The 12,268-nt window shown below is 39.5% G+C and overlaps 1 protein-coding gene across 3 annotated transcripts in view; it reads right to left on the reverse strand.

Annotated features, from left to right (window-relative positions):
* Nucleotides 1–12,268, reverse strand: part of CORIN (corin, serine peptidase) — a 177,847-nt gene that overhangs the window by 146,044 nt on the left and 19,535 nt on the right. For all 3 annotated transcript variants that reach the window (XR_013545826.1, XM_073001292.2, XM_073001291.2), the window contains exons 2-3: nucleotides 6,382–6,526; nucleotides 222–623 (exon numbers count right to left, since the gene is read on the reverse strand). Coding sequence is in view for 2 of the 3 variants with exons in the window: in XM_073001291.2 (XP_072857392.2) it covers nucleotides 222–623; nucleotides 6,382–6,526 (547 nt within the window). In the remaining variant the exon portion in view is untranslated. The remainder of the gene's footprint in view (nucleotides 1–221; nucleotides 624–6,381; nucleotides 6,527–12,268) is intronic.

Genomic DNA, 12,268 nt, shown 5'->3' on the forward strand with positions numbered 1-12,268 from the left:
TTCCTTGTGGATTCCTGCTGATGTCTATATTTTTATTCACCTTCTTTTATTGTGATTTGTGAGATATTTGCACTTCAGAAATACATTAAATAAACAAATAAGGAAATATCACCCTATCAGACTGGTATTTCTTAAAACCCATTATACTTACAGCAACACTGACAGTATATTGTCTTTCTTGTATCATTATTAATTAAGCATCTATAGTGATACAAACTTACTTGTTTTCATATCTGTTCTTTGTGAAGCAGATGGATTTGTAGGCTTTAGCACAGGCAGAGAAGATGTCTTGCCTATGACTTTGATGGTTATATTTATAGACAATTGAGTTTCCTCCATTTTGGCTGATGACCAGGTTCCATCTGCAGGGCTTTTGGTGAAGAACCTTTCATCAATAGGATTGGTATTTGGTGCTGGTGTAGTAAAATTTGTATGTATTTGGTCAATGTGAAATAATGGATTCATTGTCCAAGATGGTGGCTGCATTTTGTTGCCCATTGAAGTAACTATATTTGAACCACTTCCACTCATGTTTGGAGAAGGAATGTTAGGTATTTCAGTGTCTCCATTGGTGCCAAATAAGTCACTTCCATTTGAATAAAAGCATGTTTTTCCCAACACACCTGCACAGAAGGAAAATAATAAAGCATCATCAGACCATCTCCCAACATTGATTGACAAAGACAGACATTATACACATTACCTACTGAGACAGACATTTAGCATTAAGAATATATGGCACAAGAATATAAAAGGGTTTCATGGTGTATTAAACATTTATTTCTAGACATCACAAGAATATACAGCCATTCATTAAGTTGGACATATATTATACTTTTTATAACTAGACCAGATAGGCGGGATATAAATAAAATAAATAATAAAAAAATAATAACTGTTTTTACCCAATAAAAAAGAGAATATTTAGGCTTAAAATGCAAAAATATACAAACAAATGTTCAAACATAAATAAATATGAAGTTGACTTCTTTCTGCCACACATTCAAATGTTGAAAAGGTTATGGGGATCCTCGGTCCATTGAGCAATGGGGGATGGGCAAAAATCCTTCCAGTGTTGCAATACAAACCTTTTACCCTCTATCTGCATGAGTATCATGCCTGTTTATGTTTTCATGTTGGTTCTGGTGGACCTCTCAGCAGCCTTCGATACCACCAACCTTGGTATCATTCTAGGCCACCTCTCTGGGATGGAATTTAGAGGCATTGTTTTACAACAGCTCTGGTTCTTACTGGAGGGGAGAATGTAAAAAGTGGTGCTGGGGGACTCTTGTTTGATTCTGTGGCAGTTGGCACTCCAGATTCTCTTTTGTTTCCCCCATGCCATTTAATAGCTATATGAAATTGCTGGGAAAGTTTGACTCAAGTTTTTCCATTTAATTCCAAGGAGACTGTCTCCATTCTAAACTGGTGCCTGGTGTCAGTAATGGGCTGGATGTGGGCAAACACCACGAAACTTAATCTAGACAAGACAGATGCACTCCTTTTCAATCAAAAGCCACATGGGAGAATAGGGATTTACCGTATGCTGGATGGGGCTACGCTCCCTCTGAAAAATGAGTTTTGGTGACGGCAGAAGTACAATTGCACAGTTAAAACTGATGTGTTAGCTGCACCCATTCCTTCAGATGTCTGATTTGCCTACAGTGATTCATTCCTTAGTTACATCCTACTTTGATTATTCTAGTGCACTTTATGTATGGCTGCCTTTGAAGATGGTTCAAAATGTAGTTGCCAAACTATAGTGCCAGTTACAAGGAGCATACGATTCCCCTGCTACAACAGCTGCACTGATGTTTCTGGGTCCAATTCAAAGTGACCAAATTACCTGTAAAGCTTTGCATGGTTTAGATCTAGGCTCTGTATCTCCCCATAATGAGCCTTCATGGCCACTAAGATGTTCAGAGAAGGCCCTTCTCTCTTTCCTTTTACCACTGCAGTCACATTTGACAGAGCCACAAGAGAGGAGCTTCTCTGTGGCTGCTTCCAGGTTGTGGAATGCTCTCCCTTGGAAGACTAGGTTGACCTCCCCCTTGTCCTTTCATCAAGAGTTAAATATCTATCTCTTTAGGCAAACTTTTAATAACTATGATTGAGTCCCTGGAAGTTTGATCTTATACAAAGTATGTTTCTGAAGTTTTTTTAAAAAATATTAATATATAATTAATTTTTATTTTTGTAATTATTAATGTTTAATTATTTTTACCTTGTGATGTATTGTGTTTTAGTGTGACTTATTTCAACATCTTGAGCTGCCTTGGATCTCCTCCCCAGGAGAAAGGCAGCCTACTACTGAAACAAACTAACAAATACTTATTTCTAATATGATTTTCTTGCATAATAAAAAATGTTTTTTAAAATTCATAGGCATCCAATGTTATCTGGCAAGAAATGACTTTCCTTCCATAGTATCCGCTGGTTTAGTCTATTCCCTGCTTCCAGTCCAATCACTTATTATTCTATTTCGCCTATATACTCTGTCTTCCAAATAAAGAGAATAGGGATATGTTCTCTGTGTTTTCTCTTTCTCTGTCATTCTCTCCTTCTCTCTTGTACACCATTTTTAAAATTTCTTCTAAAAAAACTAAAAGGAAATTATAATGTCTGCATGCATGCAAGCCACCTTAGACTGGAACATCTGCATATGGGTCCCAATCAACTGAATGAAGATGAATGACTTTGAGACAGCATTGCACCATGAATGGAAAGCCAAGCCACTGTAGTGTAATGAAAGAAGGATAGGAGAGGACTCAGAAGACATGGGTTCAAATCCTTGCTCAGGCATGGCAACTCACTGAAGGGTGGCAGTGACAAAAACCTCATCTTAAATATCTCACATACTTTGAAAACCATAATAGAGTCACCATAAATCAGGTGCAACTTGATGGCACATAAGACACACACTGTTTGTTTGTTTGTTGGTGTACAACAAAGAAAAGAAACATAAATTATAAAATTGCTCTAAAATACTAGACCATTGCAAAAATAAAAATTTCAGGACACACAGTGCAACATTCCTCTCCTCCTTCCTCCAATGTTTCAATTAATTAGGAAGAAGCTCTTCAAAAGCTTCTTTTAACAACTCTTTTTCAAAGAGCTTTTCTAAGATGCAGAGGGAGAGTCCCTGCCACAACACCGCTGTTAAGAAAGCTCGGTTTCTAATTGACACTTTCAAGGCTGCTCAAGGTGTCAATACCTGCAGGCATGAAGTCTGTGAGGACCAAGTCAGATGGGCAACCAAACTAGGCAGAAGACATTCAGACAAGTAACAAGGTTTCAAATCATTCAAGTCTTTATACTATGTTAGAAACAGAACCTTGAACCTGGCACAGAAGTGGACTGATAACCAGTGCAGGTGAACCAGAGCCAGAGTGATATGATTGAACTTCCTCAGTCTGGCCACCACATTCTGGACCTCCTAATGCTTCAAGGAAATTTCCATATAGAGTGCATTACAGTAGTTAATTTTTGAGACTTCTAGGCTGAGCTGAGGCTGAAGACCAGGTTTGCCTGCATGGACATTTTGCTGAGCAGTTTCTTTTTTCTGGTATTTCTTTTCTTCCCCCCCCCCCCACCGCATGGCCTCATATTCTCTGACCCTAATATGGTAAATAGGAAAGCCAATTAGCATTGCATACACCTGGGAGGCAGGAAAGTTTTAAAGGTCGGATCATACTTCCGCACTATTAGAGAGCAGACCGGGTAGGTGGGGCTCGTCAGCCATGGAAGGCAGCCCATCTAGGAGACGGAAAACTCCAATTTCAAACCTCCACTGCCTTGTGGCTATATCCACTCATGGAAGAGTCTTCAGGAGTTAACCTAGAGGCAAAATCCAGAGCTAGAGTCCCGAAGGCAGTTCGTGTCGTTCTGCCAACTCCTGCGACGTTGCTGGAACCAGCTGTATTGGCTCTTGCTTTTCCCTTGGACCATTTCAGCAATGTGGAGAGGGGGGATTTGCTGCTTGGGTAACAGCCTGTCCCCCCCATTCTACTTTACCCAGGCTTCATGCTCTGGAGAGGACACTTCTCGATACAGAGCATGTTACCATAGTCTCTTGAGACTGAAAGATGCCTATGAGTGCATAGACCAATGTTGCTAGGGGCCTGTCACCTAGGTAGGGATGCAGCTGGGCAATTCACCAAAGTTGGAAAAAGGCAGCACACACCTCAGTGGAGACCTGTTTTAATTTAATCCTAACTGTGGATGTGGGGAAGTCCCAACTTTCTCGACATCCAAGTAAATGTTGCACAGATCCAGGCCAACCCATACTGTGCCCTTTTAGAGAACCTTCCCCCAAGTGCTAGTCTGGGTCCAGGACAGCGTTTGTGTAGTTCCATTTCTACATGAAGGTTCAGTTCCTGTTAATGAAGAAATATAAACAACAATGCCAGGCCATAGACTGAATGGTGCAGGCAGGACAGAAGGGCACTTATAAGGTCAGCAGTAGTTTCAGAGCTGGGTGCTGTATGATGATGATGATGATGATGATGATGATGATGACATCATTCCTGCCTGTCCATCACAGCAGCACAAGGGGGAGGAGCCAAGGATATGGCAGGAGGGGCGGAGTTAGAGAGACAGTTGGAGATGTGAAATGGCAGTTAGGGTTTAGGAGAGAGAAGGAGAGGGTTAGTGATTTGAGCTGAGAGTGTTAGGAGAGGAAATTGAGATAAAAGATACTGAACAAGCAAGAATGAAGTTACTAGTACTACCAGAGAGATATTGATTGAAAGTACATAGTAGTTGGAATAAAAGTGATTGCATGCATAATCCAATCCATGTTAAAACCTGATACAGTTCTTAAGTGATCTTACGTGATTGACCTTTATGATTTACTTGACAATAAAATAATATTTGTTAATTAAACATCTGATTCCTAAGTTTAATAACCCCCAGTGTTGACAACACTCATGTATAGCATAAGTTTTTTTTTAGGAGAATACCTGGTGGCAGCGTGAAGGAAAAAGGGTGTGATCCCTTGTGAGGACCAAATAAACAGAGGCAACAGGTTAGTAGGAATTCCACAGATGGGCCTTTTGGTATGAGAATTTATTTAGTGAACTGTCCCATTAAAATACCTTTCCATAGAAATCTATGGATATGGCTATTTCCTCTGGTTTGTGGAGTGATGGGGGAATAATACTTATGAAAATTAGGCTAATATAGATGTCCTATGGAAGAAACATGAAAAATTTCAGACAGGATTTTGGCCTACGTGTCTTGAAGCTGATCTGGTGTTTGTTTTTATTCCTTCCCTCCATCCCTTGTGATTACAGTTTTGTAATCAATTTGCATATTTAGGCCATAGAGGAGCCCCTCAGTCTACCCATAAATTTTTTGAAGGATGGGTGAAAGGATTAGAAACATTTTTAAGCATTTTGTTTTCTTTTCTCCTCAGCAGACTTGGCTAATCACAGAAATGTCATGTATTCCACCCATGATAGACCATGAAGTCTTCCTCAACACTGGGTTATATATTAAGAACAAACATGCAATTGTGTACCAGAAAAGTCTCCCATTTACAGTGTCTTCAAATCACTTTCCCTCCCTAATACAACTTCAAGCAGTGAGAGGTGCCCTTCTTACTCACTGTTTCAGAGTAGAAAGCCTCATCAGGCATTCTAAGCAGAGGGAGAAAAGGCTGCAGCATTGATAAATCTAGTTCTCTTCCCAATCCATTTATCTCAGTCTATCTACACAGGCTGGAGCTTATTCGTTAACTCTGTCGTGATCTACAGAGAAGTATTTTTAGTGATCAGACACTGTGTCTACAGTATTAGAAGCTAGAACTCTTGGTTGCATCACTCAGTCAACTCCCATAGCAGCAGAGCTTTGTGGAAAGGTGTATCCATTTTTGAAGATATTAATATGGCTTTGGTTTTCTGTCACCCTGAATCACCACCTTCCTTTTTAGGAAGATCCAGATTTTCTTTTAGCAATTTGGGGAGCTCTTGCTTCATTTCAAATTAATCCTAAACCAGCCTGAATCAGCCCAACACTGTTACTACCAAGTAACAGGTAAAAAGTCCTCTTCCTGACATTCTAGGTTTTCAGAAACGGAAAAAAGAACATGCAAGCCACCACGCAATGTGTTCCAAGCAGAATTTTAATGCATGAGCCTCTTGAATCCACAGATCATATATACTGTACTGCAAAAATCAGTTGTAACATGACACGTTGTCAGAAAGAATATTGTTTCACATAGAAGCCTTTTCTATCAAGATAGAGATCAATAGCTTGAGAAAGTTTTCTTAAAATTGCGAAAAAAGAACACATACATTACTACTTTGCATTATCTTTACATTGTTAATAAAGTTCAGTGTGTTTCTCTTTTTGACCTTACATGCACTCCATAATACTCACCTACAAATGTAAGGAGGATCACCAACAAAAGAATAAGAGCACAAATGCATGGAATCAATATTAGCAACGAGAGTCGAATGTATTTGGTAGATGCCAGCTTCTGAGAACAACCATTCTCCATTTTATCTTCCTCTGCTATAGGGACCTGCAACAGAGGGACACATACAAACTAAATGTGGTTTTCTTGTATAACCTAAGAGAGGCACTATTTCAAAAAAGCCACAATGGAACAGAACAGAATGGAGATTCCAGAAGTTTTGGGGGCAATAAAAGGTTATGAAAGAGCAATATTCATTGGGGTTGGATCTAAAATGTTGGTTGGATGTTTCTTTCTTCAGCACCTCCCACTGTTTTTGGCATCAATTTTTATTAAGAAGTCCCCATTCCATTCTGGCTTTTACCTAATCCCTAAAAAGATGTAATGATCTTAGCATTTTATTTTTCTTTAATGTTGTATTGAATACTCATATGTGTCTGCATACTGCCCCAGAATCCATTTTCTGGGTGACTTTGCAATAAATAAATCTTTAAAATAAGTAACAGCCATGAAATTAATAGAAATATATGGCATGAGCCTTGGAAATGCTTTGAAATCTATGTTTCAATTTAATAGAGGAAAAATATTTTTAGGCAAACAAAAAACTAGTTGCATATTGGCTTTATCCAAGGGTTGGAATTTCTTTAGCAAAATATTTCTTTTTGGAAGTATTTAATACACATATTATATTGTTTTGGCAGGGAGGAGCCTGCATTTGGTTTTTTTTTTCTAGGACTCAAGAACAAATGGTAATTCTTTTATAAGGTCATTTAGACAGTACAACTATTAATACCAGACTGTGTCTCTTTCCTGCAACCCTTCAGCTGAATGCATGGATCATTTACTCATTTTTTTAAACTGAGAAGAACATTTGCCTGAAAGCAGGATTCTATAACAACAAATAAAAGATGGAAATTGGTAGGAAAAAAGCGCAGGTTTGCATACTACCAAAACAGTGGTCATCAGTTTTTAGAGGTGTTCCTTGCTGTATCAAGCTGTGTAATGTTTGACCAAACTATGTATCTGTCTTGTACCAAAGCCAATCATCTGTATATCCTATCAGCCAACATACTGAAAAGAGTTTCCTTCCACTCTCAAAACCAATTTCTTTTGAAATCAGTTCTTTTAGCTTACATCACCCCGGTGGAAGGCATATGTATCTCCTCCTTCCCTTACATTTCACCAAAACTGGGCATTTTCTACTAATCATCTCCTGATCTTGACCACAAGAGTAACAATTAAGAATTGAAGTCCAACTGAAAAAAAATGGTTTTACTGAAATTTGGTTTAGAAGTCTTATCTAGCCTGTGAACAACTTTTTATCCATTATGGATTAATTTAATAAGAAGGAGTTCCATGAGTGCAACAAGAGTGTAAATACTGCTTGACATTAGTTAAAGTACACTGGCCAGTGTCCCATTCAGTTTCCACTGAGTGCACAGCTGTGTCAGCATAGTAATACTGTACAGGATTACACTGCTTGCACAAGCATTGTTGTCATTGAAAAGAGGACAAGTTTTCTTCATTCTGATCGTTGCTTATGCATGTCCCTGTGCTACTATACTAGTGAGACTTTCTGCTCAGTAGAAGTTTTTTTTTAGCATAGCCCATTATTTCTTAATGCACTCAGAGCCAAACTGACATTCTAAAATGTGAAGAGAAGAAAAAAATCACATTAGGTAAAAAGGGATTGTATGTTCAAGAATCATTCTAAGCAATAGAGAGAGCCTGTAGAATCCCTATGGTCAGATTAATTAATGCATGCTAAACCAATGAAAGGATGATGTCTAAATTTTGTTGGAAATTTAACTGTTTTTGTTTGCTTGTCGTGATTAAACAGTAAATGAATGATGAACAGTTTTAAGAGATTTGTTGGGAAAACAGGAAGGAATAATTCAAGAATAAACACTGCTACTTTATTGAGAATTCTAGTGAATACTAATGTTTAGCAAACTGTTATTTTCTACAACTTCCAACATGGTTTAATAACTACTGTATAAACCATGAAAACCATTTTTTGTTTTTGTTTGTTGTTCTTTTGTAAAACTAATTGCTTATGACAAATATACATTGTTCCTTCAAAACAGGATGCAACAGAATAAATAACGTTAAGTCTGCATAAAGTTCCAATATATTAAGTTATATCACAAACAGATTATGTACCTATAAAGCACACCTAGTCCTCTGTCTTCATGATTTTAAGAAATTCTACAGCATATCATTTTTGCTATTAACTTGCATATTAAAGTCAATGTAAATAATATTTAGAGACAACTTTGGTCTGAATACAGTATAGTAAAAGTTCAAAGATCCAGAGTACAAAATTGAAAAACAATAAGGAACAAGTGCAATACATATGTAGAAGCAAATTCTTTTGAAAATTTTGCATGTGAGTATGTTTCTGTATTGCAGTATACATTCTGTTATGAACCGTTCAATACATATTACATTTGTACTACAGTGGGGTCTCGACTTACGAACTTAATCCGTATTGGAAAGTGGTTCGTAGGTGGAAAAGTTCGTATGTCGAATCTGCATTTCCCATCGGAATGCATTGAAAACCATTTAATCCATATCTGCTCTTTTCTGTCCATAGAAACTAATGGGAAGCTGCTATTCCGCCTTCTGCCACTAGAGGGGGATAATTTTTCTTTTTTCCCCTTAGGTTCAGGAAATGAGGAGGAAGGCAGGGAACAGTTTGCAAAGCACTTTAGAAATCTTTTTTTTCAACGAAGCCAATTTAAAATCATGTTTTAAAGCCTGTTGTGCTGATTTTTTCAGCACAAAGACACACAGGCAGGCTTTTTAGTTGCTGAGCAAGCCTCCCCAAGCCTCTTCAGAGCCAGCCGATCAGCTGATAGACGGGGAGAGGAGGGTGCAGGAGCGGGGGGAGCAAAAAATGGCTGCCAGGCTCCCTTCTGGTGTGGGCTTTTAGCTGTTTCCTGCTCTTTTTCCTGCTGTTTGGGGGCTACCAATGCCTGGTAAGTGACTTTCTTGTATTTATTTTTAAGTTTCTGACCCTTTTTTCCCCTCCAGAAGCCTCTAAGGGGATGGAGGGGGCACTTTTTTTCCTGTTTGTAACTCGAGGGAAGTTCGCATGTCGAGTCCTTATTTCCCCTATAGGGTGGGTTTGTAAGTTGAAATGTTCACAAGTAGGGTCGTTCGTAAGTCGAGACCCCACTGTATATGGGTAGGTAACCTTTCTGTAAGTGTTGTAATACTGATGGCAATGTGCATGCTCAAACTCCAATTACTGTCCCTCAGGATGAACATTTATCGCTGCATTCTGTTCTATCTATTGTTGTTATGAGCTATCAAGTCAGAACAGACTTTTAATGACTCTAATAGAGTTTTCAAGGTAAAGTAATATATTTAAGGAGTGGTTTTACCAAGTATTGTATGTTTGGGTAATGTTGAGTTTATTTTTTAGTGTATTTTTGTTAGTTTGTTGGAGGGAGGGGTTGCACATGAAAGACCTGGGATCAATAGTGAAAAGAAGAAGAATAGAAGCATTATTGAAGAAAAATAAGGTTGACATTGCCTTTTTGCAAGAGTCTCATCAGTCAGAAGATGGAGTAACGAACTTAAGATGAATAATATAGACATTTATGAAAAAATTTTGTAACGTCTAAATCTAGAAGTATGGCAATCATAATTTTTAAAAATTGTGAATTTATAGTGAAACAGGTAGTAAAAATTGTAATGGTAGATTTATAATAATACAGGATAAAATGGGTTTGAAGAATATACTTTGGTTAATGTGTACACACCTAATAATAAACATGGAGATTTCTATGACATGGTTATTAAAGAAATGGAGAAGGGAAAGAAGGGTTGTGTTATTATGGCAGAGGGTTTTAATATGGTTATGGATAACATAAAGGATAAAACTTTTTATGATCAAAATTATGTTCTTCAAAGAAATACAATATTGAGCAAGAAGGTAAAAATAACCGATTGAAGGATATTTGGAGGGTAATGAAAGGTGATGAAAGAAGATATACTTATTTTTCAGCAGTATATAATAGTTACTCCAGAATAGATTTTATATTCACATCCCAATAATTAATTCCTAAAATAGTTAATACTGAGATCAATTCCATAAAAATAACATCATGCTTTGATGTCAATGGAGACTGAGATTAAAAAAGATTATAAAGACTCTAAAAGATGGAGACTGGATATTAACATTTTCCAGTGCCCACAGGTAATAGAAAAGTTAAAGAAAGAATGGTTAGAATTATGGACAATAAATGAAGCAGGAGGTACGAAATTAGGCCTGTTGTGGGACACGATAAAAGTAATTTCAAGAGGAATAGCAATAAGGGAATCCTGTAAACTAAAAAGTACAGTGGGGTCTCTACTTACGAACGGCCCGAGTTGCGTACTTTTCGACTTACGAACCGCTCTGAGAGGAAAATATTTCCTCAACCTACGAAGTTTATTTCGAGTTACACACCCCTGCCAAGCTTTGCCTCTCTGCTCTGGCCGCCGCTTCTCCGTGCTCAGGCAGGCCCTCCCCGCACAGCCACACCCCACCCCTGCCCTCTGCTCTCTCCCCCTCACCTGTTCCTGCGGTGGCATGGGGCAGAGGCCCTCCCCAGAGGGCTCCTCTCCCTTCGCTCCCACGTGCTTTGCCTCTCTGCCGGGCTTTTCCCCCAAGCTAGCTCCCCTCCCTCCGCTCCAACAAGCTTTGCCTCTCTGCTGGGCTTTTTCTCCAGGCTGGCTCCCCTCCTTCCGCTCCCACATGCTTTGCCTCTCTGCCGGGCTTTTCCCCCAGGCTGGCTCCCCTCCTTCCGCTCCCACATGCTTTGCCTCTCTGCCGGGCTTTTCCCCCAGGCTGGCTCCCCTCCTTCCGCTCCCACATGCTTTGCCTCTCTGCTCCCGGCAAGGAATCTGGCCACCCACGGTTGCAGGTAGCCCCTTTCGCTCCATGGCCACCCATGCCTTGCTTGACTTTCCTCCCCTCCCCTGCCGTCTCTTCTCTCTCCCCTCACCTGCACCCAGCAAGGAATCTGGCCGCCGCTGCCATTTAGTGCTGGAGCAAAGTCCCCCTGGCAGCCAGGTCCAAATTGAGGCAAGAGACCAGCTCAAAGGTAGGAAAGACTGGCACGGGGGAGTGGAAGGAAAGACCGAGACTGGGAGGACTTTTCTAGGCAGAGAGAGATGTGGTGTTTGTTCTGGAAGGCAGGCATTTTTGTGCTGGAGGAATGGTTGCTGGATTCTGTGCCTTGCTGTGTGTGTGTGTGTGGGGGGGTGGGTTAAGGCTTGGCTTATTTGAAAAAGTGCTTTGCAAACTGTTCTGTTGTCTGAAAGGTGCTTGCTTTAAAAGGTGTTCCCTCCCTCCTTTGCTTGCCCCTTTTTTCCCAAAATGGGCTTGGCTTGGCTTGGCTGAAATGTGTTTTGCAAACTGTTCTGTTGTCTGAAAGGTGCTTGCTTTAAAAGGTGCTCCCTCCCTCCTTTGCTGCCCTTTTTTTCCCAAAACGGGCTTGGCTTGGCTGAAATGTGTTTTGCAAGCTGTTCTGCAAACTGCCTCCCCCCCTCTTGACGTAAGGAAAAAAAAAGAAAAATATCCCCCTCTAGTGGTAGAAGGCAGAATAGCAGCTTCCCATTAGTTTCTATGGACGGAAAAGAGCAGATACGGATTAAATGGTTTTCAATGCATTCCTATGGGAAATGCAGATTCGACATAAGAACTTTTCGACTTGAGAACCGCCTTCCAATACGGATTAAGTTCTTAAGTAGAGACCCCACTGTAAGAGAAAAATGCAAAAAAACTGGAAAAAGACTTGAGAAATTTGAAAAGAATTTTTTAAGAAAGAGACCGAAGGATATTGGCAGAATTTCAGG

Source organism: Pogona vitticeps, chromosome 5 (genome assembly GCF_051106095.1).
Source record: "Pogona vitticeps strain Pit_001003342236 chromosome 5, PviZW2.1, whole genome shotgun sequence".
Taxonomy (NCBI): Eukaryota; Metazoa; Chordata; class Lepidosauria; order Squamata; family Agamidae; genus Pogona; species Pogona vitticeps.